At 41.0% G+C, this 24,647-nt stretch overlaps 1 protein-coding gene across 1 annotated transcript in view; it reads left to right on the top strand.

Moving 5' to 3' along the window:
- Window positions 1–24,358, top strand: part of PRTG (protogenin) — a 189,276-nt gene extending 164,918 nt beyond the window's left edge. The window contains exons 16-20 of the mRNA XM_040342732.1: window positions 7,823–8,005; window positions 11,279–11,399; window positions 15,036–15,198; window positions 16,613–16,717; window positions 16,800–24,358. Of these exons, the coding sequence (XP_040198666.1) occupies window positions 7,823–8,005; window positions 11,279–11,399; window positions 15,036–15,198; window positions 16,613–16,717; window positions 16,800–17,105 (878 nt within the window). The 3' untranslated portion in view covers window positions 17,106–24,358. The remainder of the gene's footprint in view (window positions 1–7,822; window positions 8,006–11,278; window positions 11,400–15,035; window positions 15,199–16,612; window positions 16,718–16,799) is intronic.
- Window positions 24,359–24,647: the final 289 nt, after the last annotated feature.

Below are 24,647 nucleotides of genomic sequence, written 5' to 3'. Positions count from 1 at the left end.
AGAATGGAGGGGAGAACTGAGCGATCATCTGTGTTTGATCGCTCAGTTCTCAGTGCAGCAGCGACGGGGGACAAATGCTACATCCACCTAGATGAGTATGAGATTTTTTTTTTCCGGAAACCCATACTTCTCTTTTAACACAACTCTGTTAGGTCTATCAGCATGTAGATGTAAATAAACATGCCCCCATTTACATCCCTATACCTTCAATCCCCCCATGTGTTTGTATGAAAAACTGGAAAATTACACAATCCTTTGTCTTTCTTCTTTTTTTTTTCTTTGGATGTAAACAGATGTGTATTTATCTACATCCGCCTGTCTATAGACTAACATTGAGTTTCCATTTAGATCCATCTGAAAAACAGCTACAGTAGATCTCATTGGGATGGTTGTGTGAACGGGGTCTAAAGCCAGGTTCACACTGGTACGACAAGACTGTTGTACATAAAAAAAAAAAATATTTTGCTTGTCTAAACAAAATAAAGGACAAGCTGCTACACAACAATGTGACAAAATTGGACAAGTGATAAATATATAAATGTAGTGCTACTGATAATAAAGGCACTCAGTATCACAACGAGTTGCAAAGGTGAATGTGACAACGTCCACAAAAATAAAAATTAGAAAATAAACAAATGAATGTCCATCAATGAATAATGTAGGTTAGCGCTGAAAACATATAGCCACGTAGATCATCATGGGAAAAACATTTCTTCCGACTATGTAGAATAGATGTAATACGCTTACCAGATCCTGTGGATCTACCTGTCAGTGACAGCAGATCATAAAGGCATAGAGCAGGGGTTCTCAACCTTACTAGTGCCGTGACCCCTTGATAAAATTTTCCTTGTTGTGGGGACCCCCAACAGTAAAATTATTTTCGTAGCGTGGGTTGTCGGCACCCAAGTAATTTGCGCCCCTAAACCACGGACATTTAGCGCTCCCTGAGTCCCTTCCACTCAAACAGTAAAACCCCTTATGGTACATTTTGGGATGTACCACTCTTTTGTTGTTCTCCTTTCTTTCCCTTTTATCTCTCTCTATCCTCATTTCTTGTTCCCCCCCATCCCTCTCTCTAGCTGTCAATCTTGTTCTTTCTCTTATTCTTTGTTTCTCCCCCTCTTTTCCTCTCCCTTCCATGTATTCTCTATTTTTATTCCTTCTCTTACTCCTTGGTGGGGGGAATGGGATGAGTGGCAGTGCTGGCGGGAAGTTGGGATGAGTGGCAGTGCTGGCGGGAAGTTGGGATGAGTGGCAGTGCTGGTGGGGGATGGGATCAGAAGCAGCACTGGGCTGAGTTCTGATCAGCCAACTTAGGTGCTCTTGATCAAGTTCACCTATGCCGTAATCAGGAGATAGGGTCTCCCCAGCCCCTGCCACTTCACATTCCTCACCAGTCAGCTGACCTCTAGTCTCTGCCCCCCACCCATGCCGTGAACTGAATGGGCGGCTGCGAAAAGGCTGAGTGGGTGGCCACAGGCTCCAGGGGACAGCCCGGCTGGGCTTCCGCAAAAAGGCTGGGAAAGTGGTGCAGGCTTCAGGAACAGCCCAGGATTCGGTGACCCCTGGCAAATTGCCATTCGACCCCCGAGGGGGTCCCGACCCCCAGGTTGAGAACCACTGGCATAGAGAATCCCAAGACGGATCAGCTCAACTGGTCTGATGGCTCTGCGTAGTTGGAACCACAAACTGGACCTTGTTGGGACCCGACAGTCCTCGACTGGAAACTCTGGATAGATAAATAACGATATGGATCGATGGAATGGATCCAATTCAGGAAGGCAAGCGCCCTGCTTCCAGCATGTGTTGAAAGGTAGAAGAAAACCCCCAAAGGGATTAACAAAGCACGATAGAACAACTCCAAAAACTGTCCCCCAGGACTCCTCTCTATAGTTCAGCAGAGATATCAGCTCTCAGTCCTCATTGGATCTCCCACACTGTGTACTAAGCTCCTTCCTGTAACCAAGCCTCGTTGTGGGACCTCAACACAGCTGACCCGCCTAGGCGGTTGCCTTCCTGAATTGGGTCCATTCCATCGATCCAGATCGTTATTCATCTATCCAGAGTTTCCAATCGAGGACTGTCGTGTCCCAACAAGGTCCAGTTTGTGGTTCCAACTACGCAGAGCCGTCAGACCAGTTGAGTGGATCCGTCTTGGGAGTCTCTATGCCTTTATGATCTGCTGTCACTGACAGGTAGATCCACAGGATCTGGTAAGTGTATTCCATCTATTCTACATAGTTGGAAGGAATGATTTTCCCATGATGATCTACGTGGGTATATGTTTTCAGTGCTAACCCACATTATTCATTGATGGACATTCATTTGTTTATTTTCTCATTTTTATTTTTGTGGAATTTGTAAGTTTCCTGCATCACTAGATTACTTCCTCCTTTATATAATTCATAAAATATATTGATAAATTAGTAAAGATATGTCTCATACAGAGAAGGTTAGCATACTGAGACGTTTTTGACACCAGTTAGTAAATAATATTTTTGGCTTCACTGGAAAGTATTTAAAAGTCGTTAATATTGAAACATTGAATTAATTAATGAGTTAATGGCACTGACTAAAACACCCCAGAGGCTCCTGCAGATGTTTCTTTCTTTTTTTATGTAGAGGTTATGCATGGGAAGCCTTGGATCTAACTTCCCCTTGAAAGTCACAGTCTCTAGCAGTCTCTATATCTGTATTTTGATCAGTGTTTTATAGTCTGAAAGTCTGTGAAGTATCCAAACCCCATGACAGATTTATAACGCTCAGGCACATTATAGCAAAGGTTATGTCACAAAGGACAAGACACAGCTGCTGCTGAGAGTGCTCTGCTCACCTAACACTCCATAACACAATCTGAGTAGCGCTATGGACAGTTCTCGCTTTATGAAGGTTTCCATTACTTCTTTGATTACTACAGGCTGCACAAAAAGCATGACTCTGGAGGTCACAGTCTAAAAGCCTTGTGCATTGCAGTCAGAGAATGAAGCCCTTGAATCATCAAATAGCTTTATCTCAGTTAACTGCAGCATTTCTCTGATAGGTTATTCTGGCCAAACACAGAAATTTTCATGCAAGTTCTGCCTAAAGTGGAACTAAACTGCATCTGACTTTTCAAATTGAAAATGCTATTAAATGCATTTTTAATAATCAAGCAAACTCACCCATCGATCCATGTCTTAATGCTTTATTTTGTTAAGAAATCACTTTGAAAAACATCCCTCTAGCATTTCTAGCTGCAGCCATCTTAAGTGAGGGCAGATGATTCATGTAGCATTTACTTCCTGAAATCCATCTGCCCTTAGCTCAGGTATGCATGCAGGATGGTGTGCTTAGCTGAGAAAGCCCCTCCTCCCCTCCTGAAGACTCCTGGGAGGAATGACTTTTGGCCAAGGCAACTAAAGTAAATTTAAATAAAAAAGGTTAAAGTGTTACTAAACCCAGGCCACTGCATTTACTATATCTGGCCTCCCACAGTACACAGAACATGGAAATGCAATTATTTTAGTAAATATAAACTGCTAAATACCTTTTCTCATCAGCAGTATATAGCAGGTTTGTGACTTCTATGCGTATTGGTGAAGCTTGTAGGAGGAATTTTCATACTGCTCTGAGCTGTCCTATGAGGCTGCAGGGCTCCAGACCCTCTGTCTGGACAGTGCTGATTGGCCCTGCACTGATCACATGCACTCTCCCAAGAAAAAAAAACCCTCCCAAGCAATCCACACCAAACTGAGCATGTGCAGCCTGACTCCAAAGACTGTTTTATCCAGACATGTTTTGGAGTCGGTGGAAGAAGAGGAGGATCTGTGCATATAAGATCATGCAGCCTTTTTACACAATGCAGAATATTAACCCCTTAGCTTCCACAGTGAGTATAACGAGCATGCTTTACTGCATGTACAGACTCATTTTACTGTTTTAGCTTTAGTAACACTTTAAGGGTACATTAACACAGTTAAAGCTCAGCAGCTGGTGTGTGTCGCAGTGAATGCAGTGCTTATATGCCAAACCTGGCGCATTGCACCGGTTCACTTTTTATTTTTTTTCTTAATAAACTTTATTGAAATGTCACACAGTGATATTTTATAAAGCTCTATCAGCCAGCACATGGTGACTTCTCTGGAAAAAAGTACTGCACACAGCCAGCCAGCCAGCATTGCACAAAGCCAGCCCATGGTGACTTCTCTGGAAAGAAGAACTGCACACAGCCAGCACATGGTGACTTCACTGGAAAGAAGTACTGAACGCAGCCAACACTGCACACTGCCAGCCCATGGTGACTTCTCTGGAAAGAAGTACTGCACGCAGCCAGCACTGCACACAACCAACACATGGTGACTTCACTGGAAAGAAGTACTGCACGCAGCCAGCACTGCACACAGCCAGCACATGGTGACTTCACTGGAAAAAAGGACAGCTCACAGCCGGCATTGCACACAGCCAGCCCATGGTGACTTCTCTAGAAGGAAGAACTGCACACAGCCAGCACATGGTGACTTCACTGGAAAGAAGTACTGCACGCAGCCAGCACTGCACACAGCCAGCCCATGGTGACTTCACTGGAAAGAAGTACTGCACGCAACCAGCACTGCACACAGCCAGCCCATGGTGACTTTTCTAGAAAAAAAGTACTGCACGCAGCCGACACTGCACACAGACAGCACATGGTGACTTCTCTGGAAAGAAGTACTTTTTTTTACCGCATACTGCCTGCACGACATTTTGCCTCATCTTGCGGGGGGGGGGGGGGGGGTCCTGGTGTAAAAAATTTGCACCTGAAGTGGTGAACAGAAATGCATCGGACGCCAGGCTGCAAACCACGGTCACATATGTGAACCCAGCCTAAGCCTTTGAGCAGGCTTTGGACTCACTTGCAGCTTTGACATTTTGTTACCTATTTGGTCAAATTTAGCAATGCACATCGCATTGGAAACCATTGGTCGGAAGTATCTATCTATTTAAGTATTTATCTTTTTAACGCAGCTGCAATGGAAAGTCCTTGAAACACTAATCTGTGTCTTACATGTGTCATTGTCATGGCTTTTAGTAATAATTGCAAGGTAGTGGTGACAGAGTTTCAGATCTTTTAGCTGCCTGACTCGACTGTTCATTATTAATGAACTCCTCTAAATGAATGCATGTAACTGGCACCCGTCAAAGGTACTGTGGTCTACAGGCGGACTTTACACTGCTGGAACTTGACCTCAGTGGCGTGCGAGGTGTAATGTTTATCTTCTATTATAACTGATGAGTTTCTTCACATATATAATACAGGAGTGCCGTCATTTGTGATGAACCACAAAGAGTGTTTAAATTCTCTTCCTTGTAAATTAAGACCGCAGTTTTGCGACAGTGAGAAGAAGTTAATTATTAATGACTGTCATATACATTCTAACACTAGGGATTCTAAGCAGCTAATGAATTACTCAATAGCTACCACAATAAACCTTATTGCTCTACAGTAATACATGAGTACAAAATCTGCAATGATTAGACCCCTAAAGAGCTAAAAGAGAATTCCAGGTTTACTTTTATTATAAGTAGTTTTTATTTCCATGCTTGAACGGTCTGGCGCTGCTGTAATAGACTAAAAGTAGCATTAGTTGCAGCGCTGTGTTCCAGCAGCAGTAAGAGTGACTTCTCCTCTGCTACAAAAAAAGAGAGTTGGTCTTCGCATATCTCTGCCATTCAGCAGAAGACTTGTATTTTTAACAATGAATACAAGGCTTCCTTTGATTGGCTGAGCTGGAGCTCAGGATGTCATCCTCTCATCTCTCTACCTGAAAGGCAGAGATGCGCTAAGACTGATATCCGGCAGCAGAGAGGAAGTCCTTACCGTACACAGCGCCACTTACTGTATGGAGCTGATGCTACTACAGTCTATTACAGCATCCCAAGCTTGGCCCAAATTAACTATGTCAAGTAAAAGTAAACCTAGGATTTGATTTTAATGTGATAAGAACACACGCATCCTTCTAAAATCAATCTTATTTAGGTAACCAGCAGAGACTCTTCAACCTGCCCTGGAGGGGCTCAATCCTTGTGGTAACTTGACAATTACAGTACATTTATAGTTTTAGATGGAGTAGAGAAGGTTTAGTGTCCTGGTGCCCAACCTGTGGACCAAGGGTTACACGTGGCCCTTTGGTATATGATGTGCAGCCCTCGGACCTCAGTAGTCTGTAAAGCCTCGTACACACGACCGAGTTTCTCGGCAAAAACCAGCAACTTGCTGGGAGATATTTTTTTGCCGAGGAAACCGGTCGTGTGTACATTTTCGTCGAGGAAACTGTTGAGAAACTCGACAAGCCAAAAAGAGAGCATGTTCTCTATTTCCTTGAGGGGAATGGAGAAACTTGGCTTGTCGAGTTTCTCGACGGCTTCACAAGGAACTCGACGAGCAAAACGATGTGTTTCGCCCGTCGAGTTTCTCGGTTGTGTGTATGAGGCCTTAATGGAAACATTTATTTTGGTAATAGCATTGATCTCTACTAGCCTTTTGTTTCCAGTTTCATATTGCCTTCTGCAGCATATCCCCAGCATGTAGCATGTCCACACTCTCTGACATCATTTCAGGACTGCAGTTTCTGACAGTCCTCTCAAGCATACCGTATATTGAATATTTTGATGCACTTCTTTGGTGATATCAGGGCCCGCGTTTGAGGCCCCTATTAGTTTAGTTTACAACCACTGGGTTAGGGAGGAGGGATAACCCTGCCAGGCTATTTTATAACTGCCTGTGTCCTATTAGAGAAGTTACATGTCATTTCCTATGCAAGTGACATACAAGGAAGTTAGAGAAAATCTCCCAAAGTGGATCCTATTTACAGATTGAACTTTGGACTTCTGCTTGAGTTTAGCTTCACCCACCTAGAGCTAAGATCTACCCCCACCGTGCAAAAATCCAATATGGTAGCCTCTATTGGCCACAGGAGCTTTCACATTGGAATACAGGCATGTAGAAAAGAAGATTTACTTTCCTAATCCTCTGCTACCCTCATGCTGCTAGACCAGTCCACAGTGTCTTCTCCCCATGCTCCGGCAGTCACAAGCCTCGTACACACGACCGAGTTTCTCGGCAAAAACCAGCAAGAAACTTGCTGGTATTTTTTTTTTGCAGAGGAAACCGGTCGTGTGTACACTTTTCAATGAGGAAACTGTTGAGAATCTCGTCAAGCCAAAAAGAGAGCATGTCTTCTTTTTCCTCGACGGGAATGGGGAAATTTGGCTCGCCGAGATCCTCGACAGCCTAACAAGAAACTCGACGAGCAAAACGATGTGTTTCGCCCGTCGAGTTTCTCGGTCGTGTGTTTCTCGGTCGTGTGTACGAGGCTTAAGGTGCTGATGTCATAATGACAAGGGTCCATAGCAATGCACTGGATGTTAAACGCTAAGAAACATCCCCCCGCCAGAGCTTGGGGGAGCACAATCTGCCAGGGTAGCGGAGGATCAGCTAAGTAAAAGTGATTTTACTCTCCAATTTTCAGATCTTTTGGAGTTGGGCTTTAAGTAACTATATCATCTCTCTCGTGAACGATATGACAGGGCCACCAATTTTCCATTCCAAAATCTCAATTAATTGAGTCCTAATACATGTATTAAATACTAAAACAAAGACATGACTGTTGTTATAAACACGCAGTGCTGAAAATACAGGTTATGTTAAGTAATGATCATTATAGCTTAGTGAATTGAGCATCAGTAGTCATGGGGAAGAAAGCTTTCAGCTGAACACCAATGCTATGATTAAGTCTGTTTAGTGTACCTGAATTTTAGTTGATCCTTTCTACATGTATGATTTAACCTTGATGTTAAATTACAGGAGCGATTACAATGGCTTTGCTGGAAAACCTGCTGCCTGGAAACGTCTACCTGATCAAGATCTCGGCTTCCAATGAAGTGGGAGAAGGACCTTTTTCTAACACAGTGGAGTTGGATGTTCAGCCTAAGGAGATGGTACACAGCAGCATGAAGTCAAAGCATTTTAATTCTGCCAACAGTCAAGGTCAGTTTGGAAATAAACAGAATGAAATGGTTTCATTATTTACTCGGAAGCAGCAATTCTTCCAGACATGCTTTTGTTTCTGCCTTGCCATAGTTTGCACAGCAGAGACAAATGACTCCATACAGAGCAAGAGTATTCAAGCATACCAATAACTGTATACAGGGGTGATACACTGTCACTGTAATAAACGTAAAATAAACAAATTAATGACAGTGATTTATATGTGGGTGTAAGTGCAAGTACAAATCATATATCATGGAACTTGCAATCCACTGCAGTTTTTGGAGAAAAGTTCCAATTCAACAATACTAAATTTTTCACTGTGTTATAGTTGTCATTTTTACTATACAGTACCTAAATCATTACAAAAAATGAGGTATAATTAAATAGGAAGCTCAGACAAAGAAAAAATATGTTTTACAGTAGACATGGCCAATCAAATACTGTTTAGGCTGTGATTTGTTTCACGTTATCTCTAACACGGGAGTTGATTTACTTAAAAAGTGGAGACTTTTAATTTAGCAATTAAGTGAATTAAGTAAATAAGATATGGCTGTGTTCAACCAATTATGTGTAAGCTACATTTTTTTTCTTGAAAATTATTGGATATTCAAAGTTAAAAAAAGTTAACCTTTTTTTCACTATCATTCACTTTGCAAAGTAAAAACATTTATTTTCTAGGGGCTCTTGGACATGGGCCAGTTGTGCCTGTAAGGCTGGCCATACATTATACAATTGTGTAAGGTAGCAGGGGGAAAAGGGATTGTTGCAGTGCTTACAAAAAATAATGGAAACCAAATACTAAAAAATTATTTTTTTATAATTTTAATGAGAATAACATTAAAAACGCACAAACAGAGCTGAATTATTCAAAGATATTCAACATATTTATAATGCAGGTGGTCAGGACACAGACGTTCAAGTGTTTGGCATAGAATTCAAATTTGTATATTAACCCGACATGTTTTGCCTAATAGCTTCATCAGGGATAATACAAATCAATCAGGGTATGCGTAAAACTGTGCAAACATACAAAGGAAAATTATATAAGTAACTGGGTATTGAGAAAAATGTTATGTCACATTATAAGAAAAAATGCACACTTAGTTGCCAAAGGTTGTCCCAATGGGAGGAGAGCTTACCACACCAGGATTACCGTAAGAGACCACTGCAAAAAGGAATGGACAGACCAACCCAATGTTTGTCCAATTTTCTTTAGATTTACCAAAACCGTGCAATATGAATTCAAACCTAAACACTTTCAAATTGTATGCAACCAGGCAGGCCCTTTCACTATGTAATTGAAGGTAAATCTAAAGTTAATTGAGTTGAAAAATTGTATAATGTATGGCCAGTTTAACTGCCCGCATATTTCCTCCACTCAGACAGCCCAAATACAGCGTACAGTCTAGCATAGAAAATTGTTGCGTATGCCCCTATGCTGTACTCATATATATGATAGTGCTACCAAATACACAAATACAACAGTATGCAGCCATTCATGGACTGCCTGAGCAGAGGGAATATGCCAGCAGTTGCCCTGGATGGGCTCAGCTGGCCCATGTGCAGGAGCACTAGGTGAACATCCTTGACTTCTTTAGTAACCCAATCCTATTGTGTTGTGTCACAACAGGTGAATGCATGTGTGCTCACCCAGGTTGCTACAGTTTTGTTTGCAGTAAATGTGACATTTTCTTTATAATAGTCATTAAAGCAAAACTTCACCCCCTCCTCTGCCATATTTGTAAGGTTTTTTTTTGGCGGGGGAGAGTGTATCTAGTTCTGACAGATACCCCCACCCACTTTCACTTGGATCGCCTAGGCAATCCAAGCAGAAGTTCTCCTCCCCTCAACCTTCTGGGACATGTCACCAGAAGGCTACAGGACCATTCACAAAGCGCAGTGGGCAGCCGGCTGTGAAGCCACAAGGAGTCACAGCCTTCCCACAATTAACATGCCAGGAACCAAAGACCAGAGAAGAAAATAGCTTGGGTGAGGACGGCGCTGGACCCTTGGGCAGGTAAATGTCTGTTAACTAGAAGTCAGCAGCTACAGTTTTTGTAGCTGCTGACTTTTCATTTTTAAATAAATTAATGTAGAATCACTTTAAAGCTAGTAGCCATAAAAAGGCTGAACTAGAGAAAATCAAGCGATTCCTCCATCTATGCTGAACAGCATGAGTGAAGGAATCCCAAGTGCCGACTGTTGTCTTTGGCAATTGGATGCAGTTGCAGTCACTGTTGAGCCAGTCATTTTCTAACTTGTTCAGCGATTTTGTCGAGTTGGGTGGTGCTTGCAGGTCCATCTACAGCTAGAATTTCAGCTGTAGAATCGTCCAAAAATGTTGCCATCTATGGCAAGTTTAACACCCTGGTGTTTATTTGCATAGTTACCAGTGGGTAACTTATAGTGCGCTATTTGTTTTGTTATACTATATTTATACTATAAATTAAATATATTCATCAAAAAATGTATCTGTTTCTGGGTGTACGAAATGTGATAGCATAGACAACCTTGTTAAAATGAAAACTGTATGGGGGCTACCATTTCCACCCTCTCCTGGCTCTCATGCTGATACTTTGGCTTCAATGCTTTCCAAGTCTCTGACCTTGGAACAAGCTTTGGGATAAAGAATTCTGACACTTGTTGACACTCATTTAAAGCATACTTCTTCCGGGTTTGTAAATCATAATTGTTGAAGGCAGACATGGCCAAACATACTTTCTCATGAGAGAGTCACTATAAACTGTCGACCATTCTGAGCCAGTCAGGAGTCGCTAGTGCATGCTGGCAGTTCTCTAAAACCTAATTGAAGCTCAGCGACCATGCAACAATCACTATATAACTATAACATGGAGCCATCTCAACACGCTTATTTATAAACAGTGTCCATTTATCCAGGTTTGATGTGCTCTTATGTGTAAGTGACAGGTTTGTCTTTGTATTGATCTTCTACCACCTAATCAGAATTGCATATAGGTACAAAGGCGACCACCTTGATCTTGCACGGACATGACCTTCTATTCCATTGTCATTTTGTACTTGAAAGTCCCAGAGAACTATGGTTCTAAGCTGATAACCATGAGCATGTGAGCATATAAATCTGTCCAATGGTATTAGCTTACTTGTCATGTTTTCTGTGTTAGGTGTGTGTAATTATAATCCCTGGGACTGCATTTTACAGATGTGCACTTTGCTGATCTTGCATTTTTAGATATTTGTTCACAAAGACTGAGGCACTGACAGGCTTTCTAAATGGCTTCTATATTGCAGATTATTCCAGTTTCTACCATCTGGACCAGAAGTCAATGACGGGAATTGTTGTTGGAGTGTGCATTGCAATAACGTGTATTCTCATATGTGTGCTTATTCTGATTAATCGTGGCAGAGCCAGGTTGGTATTTTAGATATATAAGGAGTATAGAGTATATGTACCAAATACAGTATGTTGCATTATGGCATCTCGAGGTTTTTACTGTACATGGTAGTTGGTAAATGAAAGCCTGAAGCTGTAATGTTGTCTGTTATCCATATGGTATCAACATATATGTATTGTATAAAATAAAGGTTACAGCTTCAGTTGCACCTGCCTGCACAATCCCTGCTCTGGTTGCCAGCTTACCAAGTGGTCCTTTTAACACCGTAGACTCACCGGCTAAAAGGAAAAAGGTACTGTGTGTTAGAGCATACGGATGGCTTTCATGTGGTAACAACCGATGCTCTAAGCAGCCACTCGGCTGATAGCACAAGCAGTGGGAGGGGACGTCCCGCCTTCCATTACTCCGCTCGGGTCTCCTCGTCCCATCAGGAGACCCGAGCCACCAGCTGGCATGTCCGTCAGCTGGCCGGAGTCACAAACAAAGCCAGAATTGTCTTCACTCAGGTCTCCGATGTTGTAACCCTAAAGCGACATCATGATGTCACTTCCGGTTTACTCGGCAGCCAATGACGGCGATTTAATAAAATACCAGGTATTCAAAAACACTGACTTTGAAGTTTTGAATACTTTGAAGTGCAGAGAAGGGGTTTTGGGGTCTTTTAGACCATAGGGCCCAGATTCACAGCGGAGATACGATGGAGTATCTCAGATACTCCGTCGTATCTCTCAGAGTATCTATGCGACTGATTCATAGAATCAGTTACGCATAGATATCCCTTTAACTTGACAGGTGTAATTTTACACTGTCGGATCTTAGGATGCAATACCGCGGCCGCCGCTGGGGGGAGTTCGCATCGTAAACCAGCGTTGGGTATGCAAATTAGTAGTTACGGCGATCCACGACGGATTTTCGCGTTCGGTACGTCGTCGCTAGTATAGTTTCCCGTCGCAATTTTAGGCGTCGTTTGACCTGCCCTAACTTTAGACAGCACACGTATGTGCTGTTTAAAGTATGGCCGTCGTTCCCGCGTCGAAATGTAAAAGATTTTTTGTCTTGCGTAACATTTCTGGGAATACGAAAGTACGCTAAGCACGTCGCACGTCGTCGCCGTTCGAAAAAATGACGTCACTTCGCGCAAAGCACGGCGGGAATTTCAAAACGGAGCATGCGCAGTCGGTCCGGCGCGGGAGCGCGGCTAATTTAAATGGCACACGCCCTTTTGAATTACGCGGGCTTACGCCGGAGGCTGCCAGCGTAAGTTTTCACGCAAGTGCTTGGTGAATCAGGCACTTGCGATGAAAACTTGCGGCGGTGTAATGTATCTACGATACGTTACGCCGCCACAATTCTACGTGAATCTGGCCCTAGATCCCTCCATAAAGCGTATCTGTCACTGACTATTACTGTGACAAAGAATGCTTACATTTCTTGTGACAGCAATAAAAGTGATCAGATTATATTTTTTTAAAGGAACAGTGTAAACTTAATAGATAAATAAATAATAAAAAAATAATAATTCTAAAGTGTCCCATGTGCTTGTGCACCAAAGAAAACGCATACGTAAGTCGCGCCGCAAATTAAACAGTGTGCAAATCACGCATGTGAGGTATCGCCACGATCGTTAGAGCGAGAGCAATAATTCTAGCAAAAGACCTCCTCTGTAACTCTAAACTGGTAACCGTAAAACATTTTTTAAAGTGTTGCCTATGGAGATTTTGAAGTACCATCGCCACTCCACGAGTGCGTGCAATTTTAAAGCGTAACATGTTAAGTATCTATTTATTCAGCGTAACATCATCTTTCACAATATACAAAAAAATTGGGCTAACTTTACTGTTTTTTTTATTCAGTACATTTTATTTTTTCCCCAAATAATTGTGTTTGAAAGACCACAGCGCAAATACCGTGTGGCATAAAATATTGCAACAATCGCCATTTTATTCTCTAGGCTCTTTGCTAAAAAATTACATATCATTATGTTTGGGGGTTCTAAGTAATTTTCTAGCAAAATATACAGATTTTTTTAACTTGTAAACAAAAAGTGTCAGAAATAGGCTTGGTCTTGAAGTGGTTAAACATCTTTCTGGACAGTCGGACTGTGAAGGGGTTAAGAACAGAGTGGTAATGAATCCCGGAACACCTAAGGTTCTTCCGCTGTATAATTTAAGTCAGAACAGATAGATTTGCTGCTTCCCGCTGTTCTTGCCTTTCCATTGACAAGCTTATAAAGTAGAAGCAAGCCTGATTACAGTTTCAGTTTAAGTTAAAGCTGAACTCCAGGTATTGTTTTTATTGCATAGTGACGTTGGTTCAACTTGAACCAATGCAAATATATATATATATTCCACACCTGAGGTACCCGCTGTGATTGCAGAGAAATAATAGTAGTTGCCCCTACTACAGAGATCACCGTGGTCTTCCGGATCTTGTGCAAAGAAGCTGCCCTTCTGCATAGTGAAAACGGGATCATTAACTTGGCACTGCCACCACTCACAAATTGCCTTCCATCATTTTTATAATTTCAAGGTGTTCCCTGATTGGACGTGGTAGAGAGGTTATCTGCATTTCTACACATGCAGTTCACCCCTGAACTCATTCCCTTTCGGCCCTGTACACACGGGCAAGAATCTCGTCAGGAAAAAAAACGTTGTTTTCCCTGACGAGATTCTTGGCAAGAAACTCTTGCCACCCGAGTGTACAGACTTTCGTTTCAAAAGAACCACGGTTCTCTTGAAAGGAAAGAACGCAGTGACGTCATTGCGTACGACGAGCATGCGCTCGTCACATTCGATGCCGTCGCCGCCATCTTGCTTCACCCTACCTATGCCGTGGAAGCTACCGCGAGTCAAAGTCATTTCGAGCATGTGCAGGTTTCCACCGCGACAGGTAAGTATACACACACTCTGGTTTCTCCTCGGGAAACAGGCCGACAAGAATCTTGACGAGAAAAAAGAGAGCAGATTCTCTTTTTGGCTGGGTTCACACTACGGTTTTCCCGTCCGTCAGCCGCATACGATTTATATGAAAAACCGTATGCGGCTGAAACGGACGGGAACGTATGGAACCGCACATATGTGCGTTTTCCATTGACGTTAATGTTAAAGGAAAACGTATGCGTTTGCCATACTGTTTTAAAAACGGCCGCAAAACCGTGGTTGAACACGGTTTTGCGTACGTTTAAAAAACGTTTTGCCAGCAAATCGTACGCACCCGGATGCATCTGAGTGCATACGATTTGCAATGCATTGTCTATCTATACGTTTTCCCGTCCGGGCCCGCACGTTTTCAATACTGAAATCGTATGCGGCTGACGGACGGGAAAACCGTAGTGTGAACCCAGCCTTTTTCTCGTCGAGATTCTGGCCAAATTTCTTGACGAGAAACCTGAAAGCCTCATACACACGAACGGGAATCTCGGCTAGAAGCAGTTTTCTTGCTGTTTTTTGCTGAGAAAACCAGTCGTGTGTACGAGGCTTTCGTGATATCATTGTTGTGCCACAGTGGGTGTGACATTAATAAAGAGAAGCGGTGTCATTGACACACCAGTCAAATACCGCAAACCTACAGTCATTCTCTAGATATCTGCATTGCTGTCTGCATGAACAATGTGATGTTTTGCCAATAATAAATTATTATTATTTTATATACAGGAAAGCCACAATTGCAAAACTTGCTCAAGGAAATGGCCGGATACCTCAAGCAGCTGCATTAATTTCTCATGAGAGCCAACAACAAAAGACTGTGAATCAGCCAGAAGGGAATGCAGATGCCTTAATGTCTGCTGTTGAGGCAGATCATATCCTTGATACAAAGGTAGGTGGATGGTTTGGAGATAAGCACTTGCATGTGTTTGTTCCAAAGTACACTGTGATGTAGTTCTACTACATTTCATACACGTGTGTGTCAATTTTACATGTTCTATAGAACATAGATGCTGTCAACCCTAAATTAAATCCAAAAATGTGGTTTTGGGGCCCTATGGTTAATTAGCCAAAATCAATTAATTTTGATGAGAAGTAAATGTGCTTTAGAATGAGAGAGCTTTGGTAAAATTTGAGTCACATTGACACTTGTTATCTCATTGTGAAATACGGTATATTCATTACTATGCCAAGGTGATATTAAAGGTGTTGTAAAGGTTCATTTTTTATTTTCTAAATAGGTTCCTTTAAGCTAGTGCATTGTTGATTCACCTACCCTTTCCTTCGATTTCCCTTCTAAATGTTTTTTTTTTCTTTGTCTGAATTTCCCACTTCCTGTTCCTCCTCAGTAAGCTTGCCCCCATTATCTGAGCCGTTCCAGCTGGGGGTTAGTCAGCCAGAGCAGCTTACTGAGGAGGAACAGGAAGTGAGAAGTTCAGACAAAGAAAAAAAAACATTTAGATGGGAAATCAAAGGAAAAGGTAAGTGAACCAACAATGCACTAGCTTAAGAGCCGGTTCACACAGGGGCAACACGACTTCCAGCACAACTTTGGGAGGCAACTTGGACATGACTTGAGTATGAATCATCAGGCAACTTTCAAGGCAACTTCAAGTTGCCTCCAGGACAGTACAAGGCAACTTCAAGTCGCCTCCAGGACAGGAGGCTTTCCAGTGGCCAATCAAACAACAATCAGCTCTGGGGGAGGGAGGGGTTTGCCTGAGAAATGTATGTTATCTTCCTGTATTGTTGCTTCAGTTAAGACAGTGATCCGACTTCTGAGGCGACTTCCATTGAAATAAATGGGTACAAGTTGCCTAAACGTTGGATTGAAGTAGTACAGGAACCTTTTCTGAAGTCGGAGCGACTTCAGTAGTGTACATTAAGACAGCTCCCATTCACTTCCATTGATTTTCTCAACCACGTGACTTAGGACGACTTGGGGCAACTTCAAGTCGGATGCCAGGTTGCCCCAGTGTGAACCGGCTCTTACGGGAACCTATTTAGAAAATAAAAAACGAACCTTTACAACCCCTCTTTAAAATAATAAATGATTTCAGCCCATGCAGTTACATAACAGTCTTTGCCCTACATTACCATATTCCTCCAGCTAATAAATTGTTATGAATTTTCTAAGTAAAATTGTGTGACGACATCAAATACATTGAAAGCCAGGCAAATGCATCTGAAAATGTCCGAAAAAAAGTTGTTGACACCATACTATTTGTAAATTATAGTGATGTTTTTTTCGTCATTCTTTTTAAATACTGACATTCAAATTAAAGCTAGGCCTGTTTTTACTCTAGGGTGGATCCGATCTCATCATTAATGGCTATGGACCAGTTGTGAAAAAAAACACGAAAAAAAAATGGTTATTTTTCAATGACCGTAAAAAAGACCACTTGGAACAGGTAATTGTTTTTACTTGCAGATAGGTATTAGGTATTTGATTTTTTTGTGTGGCAACACTGACCAGATATTTTTCCTCAACAGTCCAACTCAAGAATTGTAAGGGCTACTTGTTTATACCAACCTGGTACAACTGTACTGCTGGGAGAAGGCACATCCTCCACCCCACCAGGCCACCCAGACTCGTTTCAGATAAGAAGGAGCATAGCAGCAGACACAGAGCATTCTGAGAACAGTGAGGAAAGCCACGAGACCAATGATTCGGGGCGTTACTCCCATGAATCCAATGATGACATGAATCTGTACTCTGTTATCAGCACCACTCTGCCCTCACCTCATTCATTTAGCAGTGAAGAAAGTGCTAAGGACTCTGTCTTAACCAAACGCTAGAAAAACTGACCAGTGTCTGCTGCTGAGGAACATTCGTTCACGGTACCTCACAAGATCCACAAAACATTTTAAAGACGATGATTACTTTAAAGCCAGATGCATCCAACATTAGTGTCTGTTCGAAGGACAATGAACAGAGTCAAAACAAATGAATGTGGAATCTGGTTTTTCACATCCCATACATTACAATTCTCCCACAGAATGTTCCGTAGAGTAAATCTATTGACTGTGAAGGTTGGCTTGCTGGATAGTGAATGGATTCGAAACTCTCCAGGTTTTTTATGCCATTTATCTTTGTTGTAAAGGAACGTCAAGCAGTCCCTTAGATTTATGTCTACCTCAGCTGGTCACACGATGAACTCCATTTCGCTGCTTTACCCATATTTGTGTTTGTATGTCTCCCCTTACCCTTCATCAGAAATACTTCCTAAATGTGTTTTTTTATTATTTTTCATGCTTTGTGATGAATGTTTTTACCTAAGGAGTTGTAAAGGCAAAATGGAGAAACGGTCTCTGTTAGACTTTGAATACAGTACTGTTAATTGGCTGATTAGAGCATGGCTTCCTACCTGAAATACTTACTACCTCTGTAAACAAGAGTGTTCAACAAAACGTACTCTATGTTCTTGTTGGTTTGAGACAAATACTTATTATTACGTAACATTTGCCGTCTAAACAGACAGCTGTGCCTTCTAGTATCTCAGTAAAACAGTACTGCCTTACTCAAACAGTATTCAGGACATTACTCAGGAGTAAAACAAGAGGCCTTAAACCCTAGGACATTTGTGGAGAACCTCAACCACTCACATATCCATTTAATAATTCTCTTAAAATGTTTGATTTCTTTAGAAGGTTGGCTATGGTCATGTAAGTTTCAGCAGATGGAAGTAGACTACAATGCTACTGACATGTGTAATGAAGATGGAGTCCTATTTATGGTATGAATACTATAATATACTGTATATACTTACCCATAGACATAATCATTTTTTAAATGAAGCACAGCCTATTTGGCACTGATGCTTGATACTCTTTGCCGTATACATGCTTGTTTACACTTGGGGATGGAGAGCAACATGCTAGTCAGCCGATGTGTTCAATGTTGACTGAATGTTAGAAGAGCCTTTGCAGAGCTGTTTACTCGAGAGCCAATTGTGCCTGTTGCCTTTACAATTCCTGATTTATACTACCTCTTTTTAAATTGATGTTCTTGTTAATTTCCTGGACTCAGGGAATTGTGTATTTTTGTGTGTCTGGACCTCATGAATATATGGGGCAAATGTGACAGGGTATCATGTTTTTTTCCTTGTTTTTATAGAAAATGAAGTAGGTCAATTAATTTATCCGATACATTATTAAAGCGTTCCTGTTGCATAAACAGACAGCCACTTTTAAGTGCTAAAGCTCCAGTTTGGTATGTTGTGATTAGGGATGAGTTTGGGTTCGGTTCCAGAAGGAAGCTGTCAAGTGCTGGCATCAGCTGGGCATTACCTGCCCAGTAACAGCATGTTCAAAAAGTGGAGGGGATGCTGCTGTTAGGTCAATGTCATTGACCTAATTTAGCCATGTAGCCATAATAGGTCAATAATGTCACAAGCATCCCCTTTGTGTATATGAAGCTGCAGAGGAGGTCGCAGCTGCTTGGCTTCCTTCCGGCCAAGCCAAAGCTCATCCTTGGTGCTCAATATGCAAAAATCACCATATAATGAATAGCTGACAAGATTGCATTCCAACCACGTGCATATGTGTAGCGATCTTGTAAAGGCTTTCACTCAGAATGGCTATAAGTTTATATGGCCAAATCTGGCCATATAAACTCCAGGAAGAGGATATGGAACTGTTGCTTTGCAGTTGCTGTATTACCTGTAATCCTGTTCCTTAATTGGCTGCTTCCACTGTGATTGTGGAACAGGTAACCTTTAATACAGACATGTAAATTATGTCATACCAAAGATTGTCCTTTACTTTGTAAGGGAAAGCTAATTTTTTTTTTTCCAAAAGAAAAAAAAAGTTATTTTGTTTTTCGCATAACTGCTAAGTAGTAGTAATAGGGATTGTAAATGATAAGTAGGGATGAATACAATCTGCATTTCAAACTACCTTTGACTTTAAATAGTCATGTCCAAAAACTTCCACTTTTAGTATTCAGCTATTAGCTCTTTATTATACCAGTATTAGATGACCTATTTTTTTGAACAAATTGCTTTATACAATATGGAAGGAAACTTTAACCAAAGATTTATTTTTGGGGTCTTGTCTTGCTCTTTGTTTAGAGTTTTTTTTTTAAGTCCATTTCTTGCATGAACAAATGTTCACACTAAACAGTTAATATGCCGGAGCAGCTAAAACTTAATCATGTTATCCTTCCTATTAGGGATAATAATGGGATATTACATTTTGTTTGTTTGTGCTCATTTTAGAGCAAGGAATCAACACATGTAGCAATAGATTCATTTCATAGTATGTGAAATCATAACATGTCTGACAATGGTACTGTGTATTGAATAGGCTGTTCATAATTAGAAAAGATTCTAATATCCCAATAAACAATGACTCCATCAAGCAAAGTAAAATCCAACTGTAAGCAAAACTTCTATTTTAGTTATGGATAGGGTGGAGAACGATTCAAACTTCTGTCAGGTTTTTGATGCTGTCTGTGACATTTATGGGGTGATTTTAGTTTACTTTTTGTCTTTCGGATGTTTGCCACCTCATCCAATCAGAGAATGCTTTTCATTCATTGAGGAAAAATTCAAGGAATTTTTTGAATGGCAACAGTGCTGAGCTAGTGACCCCCTGTGGTTAGGGTGCATCAGTGCAGCCATTCCGCATGGGACACAGAAGACTGCAGTGATCACTGTAGTAGCAGTAACTGCTACTGTGATTTTCTCCTTCTAAAGCAATCCCACAGGTTTAGAATATGCAAGCTGTGAGAAATTTTTGTTTCTGAAGGTTACCCATGAGACTGTTATACATGTTGGTTCCACTGTTATACAGTTAGTACCTTACTGTTATACAAAAGTATGTTGGAGAGCAGTTTCCATATAGTGTAGGAATTTACATATTAATCATAGTATGTGGCTTCCATTTGGCTACCAACCTAAAGCTTACAAAGGCCATTGGTTGTCTGAATTCTGCAATCTCTAAAATAGAAGGCATTCAGTACAGTCTACACTAAATAGGCAAGATAGTGCTTAGCATTAGAAATATTGTGCACGAAACTCACAACCCATAGCTCTTGAGCAACCCATAAAGTGACTCGGTCATCACATTAACATACATAGAATTAAAACAGGTCGTAAAGCTTTCTGTGTGAGATCAGTTTATTCTTAAATTTTTGAGCAAATAAGTTTGCAGTTTTGCACCGATTCCCCCCCCACCACCTACATTCCCTTATGTCACCACAGCTCTGGCAGCTGATTGCAGAAATCCTAAAGAACCAACTGAGATAATGCAGACACTTTCCATAAGAGCTGATTGCCTATATATACTAATGTGGTCAGCCCAGTACATAAACCGCGAAGACCAGGTCACCTTAACTAAAAAGCTTTGCAGCTTACCACTGCTCCCTGCCTTTCTACCTATATCCTCTAGGCAGTGTTTTTTTAGTGCTTTCCTTTGGTACTAATCCGAGGCCCCCAAAATATTGCCTAAACAGCAGTTTTGTGGGCAAGCAAGATAGAGCCGCTTATGGTTTAACTTCAATATGTCCCATATATCCCTTATCTTGGTTAACAATTTATGCCAAAGATATTTATGGCTGCTCCGGCATATAGGGCAGTGGATAAGTCTTTAAAAATAATGTTTTGTTTGCTGGCGTTTTGGCCAAATGTACTGTTTATTACTGCATGGACCATTTAATTTAATTTTTTATTTTATTTTTTTGTGTTCAAAGCAGTTTACACCACCGGTGTTTCTTGCTAGTTTTCTAGTTGGAATAACGAGAGTTCCAAGGGATGAGGGGTGACATTTTATCAGAAAAAAATGGTGTGTTTTTAGTTTGTACAGCATTCTGCACTGAAGTTTGGATGTTGCGTGCCGCTTAGCCCATAAAGAAACTTATTTAATGAGGAGCAGTGATGATTTTGGGTTCACTTGGAGTTAGCTGCCATTGCTGAACCAATGAGCTGTGGGTGGGAATGCTGTTGTGACATCATTGACCTAAAAGGGGCATATGGCCAAAGTAAGTCAGTGATGTCACATGCATTCCACCTCTTTGTGTTCATGCAGCGACGGAGTGGGGAATCTTCCACCTGCAGCTCATTAGCTGCCGAACCCAAGCTCATCCCTAGAGATATGGTGCAGGGAACAATTATTTTGTCTAATTTGCAGTATTCCATAGCAAGCAACCAGAAATAATTTCCTAACTGATTACATGGAATTGAATATGGATGCTATTAGTTACTTTGCAGTTAATAAATAAGCTTGTTATGTATTTTGGACGGCTAATACCACGTTAAAGACCACACCATTTTTATGTCTTGTGCCTCTCAGACCTTGGGATTCTCCCCACTCTGTTGTATTACTGTGGTGTATTTTATATCTGAATGTAAGATGTGAAGATATCAGGTTTGTTCTGTGTATGCATATATGCAGTGTATACTGCTATTTTTAATGCTCCTTTTGTCTCCACTACCAGAAATGGACAAGTGATTGTCTATGGCTTCAGCTTTTTCTTCTTCAAATTTCTATTTTCTGTTGCAGTGTTTCTTTTCTTTTCACTTAAACGAACCCTAACCTGAAAGGATTTTGAGGCTTCCGCAGCTGTCCTTCCTGGAATGCCAGTTGCCTGTCCCATAACAAGCATGTGTTGAGTGAAATCAGAATGTATAAGCTCTAAAAAAGTGCATACTTGGTATGGATTAGTGGCTTGGAGAATATTGAAGACAGTAGAGCAGCTTTACAGCTAAACAACATTTTGAGGAGACGTCAGCAGTGGAAGCCTCTAATATTCCCTCAGCACAGGTTCCCTTTAGCACTGTGTTGATCACCCAGTGTGGTTGATTTACCAGAGGAGAACAATGCCCAGTGAAGCTGTGGTTAGATCAATCACCTAATCATTTGCAAGCAAGTGCTGCTGATTGGAGACCTGTAGGTCTGATTCTGCAGGGGTTGGGTTGGAACACTGCAGAGACAACCACTTCTCGTACACAGGGCACAGTAGTCCTCTCTGCAGCATACAGTGGGGAAAAAAATGGTTGGGTCTGAGTGGCAATTTACTAAAAGCAAAGGCGGGGCATAGAACTTATTTTGCTGTACCCCAATTTCATTTTTAGTATTTGGCCTGAAACTTCAATTGGCCTTTAAATCCCCTGCACATGATTAGGTTTTTGATGAAAAGCACAGCTTTATTGGGTTTCTGAAATAAATACAGCTTTATTGGGTTAGGAGAATCTTCTATTCATTTAGTAAATCAACATTATTATATTTAGAGAACCAGTTGACACCGACCTCTATATACCACAGTACCCAAGGTATCTCATTGGCTTTGGGCAGCCTAGAAAAACAAGCCAATGACCATGCAATTCCAAAACTGTCTGGTCTTAAAAGGGGGGACTTTTTCTTGAATAGTTGACGGTATTCCCTTTAAAATACTGTGTGCAATATAATATCCTAGTGCCAGCTTGGTACTTTGTCTGGGTGAAGTACTTATACAAATGAAGGCTACAAAAATATGACTTTTGGGAAGATGTGCCTTGTAGATTTATGTTATGTCAATGCCAAGTGCTTAAACATGCCAAGGCCCAAACCTAAAGAGTGTGTTTGTCCATGTAACTGCGGTGAATGCATTCAACTTTTATCATTACTGTTTTCCTTGGATGCCAACAGCTGGTTGAACCCAAAAGTTTTAAGTTTTCCAAATGCTACTGTAATTTTAATAACACCCTCTAATGTTTAATGGTCATTTGGGAATGCAAACCATGGACATATCACCATCAGTATGCCCTGACATTTGTTTTTTTCTGTAGAAGTTAATGATGCCTGTGATTACTCAGGTATCTGTGATCTGGTTGAGGTTAATGTAGTTCTACTGGACCAACGTAACTGCACCCAGTGATGCCAGCGTTTTCATGGCTTTGTCTGCAAACATCAGGCCACTAGTAAAGTTGCATACATAATCTCTTATCAAGGGTGCATTCTAGTTTCCCCTAGTGTGAGAAATCCAGATTTTAGGGAAGTACTAGTCCAACCATATACCTCTATGTATCTTTAAAAAAAGCCAACTGTGCCTTCATTCCCTGTATGAATACAAACTCACTCAGACAAAGTCAACAAATTTCCCATCCACTGTGAAACGTTACCAGGGCTTACTAAATTTTAAAGACTGCTGATTTCACAAACTTTTCTGTTTAAACTTTATAATTCTTAGGACCAATATCAGATTATCTTTAAATCAACTTTGTTGCCGATTTTAAAAATAAAAAAAAAACACACCCTGCAAAAGAAATATTTTTATACTTACACGCTTCACTGCCTATTCATTTAATTTTAGAGGCCTTTTACGCCACGTGTATTGGGGTGCTTTGTTCATCGCAGGCCCAATGCAAAAGCAAGCAGAAATCTATTGTTTCCAATAGACTTGAGTTTGGATTTTGTGAAAATGAAACGTGCTGCATTTAAAACACAGCACAACATGATACAACTTATTACATCACAATGTGATGCATTAAAAAATGAATGTCAATGTACGTTAACTCAAGTGCATTTAAAATGCATCAACGCAAGCTGAATGCAATGGAAGTCTTATGAATTTAGAAATGGGACGGCGGGACAAAAAAGTATAATTACCCTTTGTTTTTTAGGGTGTGCTTTTTTTTTATTAGTTCCTTAATATCACAAACATCCTACTTGTCACCAAGGCTTTTTTTTAAGTTAAGAATGTATATTTATAAACACAACGCAAACTATACATTTGTACATGTGTGTAATTCTTATGCAAATATTTTTATAGCTGTATTTTCTTGACTTCGATTATACTCGTCTATTTTATCATCTGTGAAAAAATGTATATTTAACTAATTGTATTGTTGTAGGCCTAAGTGTACAAGTAATGTATCACAATGCTTATGGAAATATTGAATATGTGCCATAGAGATCAATAACTATTAATATTTGTTGCCCAGTCGTTTTACAGTTTTATACGCATTATGTTGGAATATCAATCACTGGCCATAGAATACATTACAGACATACCCCACTTAAGTACACAATGGGGTTTATTTACTATCGCTGGAGAGTGCAAAATCAGGCTAATTTCTGCATAAAAACCAACGAGCATCCAGGTTGTATTACCAAAGCTTAAGGCCTCGTACACACGACCGGTTTCCTCGGCAGAATCCATCAAGAAACTTGGTGGGAGAGCTTTTTTGCCGAGGAAACCGGTCAAGTGTACGTTTTTCGTCGAGGAACTCGACGAGCAAAAAAGAGAGCAAGTTCTCTTTTTCCTCGACAGGAGTCTGAATTTGCTCGTCGTGTTCCTCGTCGGGCTGGTTTTCGACGAGAAACTCGAGCTTGTGTATGCTAAGAAACCCGCGCTTGCTT

This window comes from Rana temporaria, chromosome 3 (assembly GCF_905171775.1).
Source record: "Rana temporaria chromosome 3, aRanTem1.1, whole genome shotgun sequence".
NCBI lineage: Eukaryota > Metazoa > Chordata > Amphibia > Anura > Ranidae > Rana > Rana temporaria.
The sequence above is the reverse complement of the archived record's forward strand: the minus strand, read 5'-3'. Positions and strand labels throughout refer to the sequence as shown.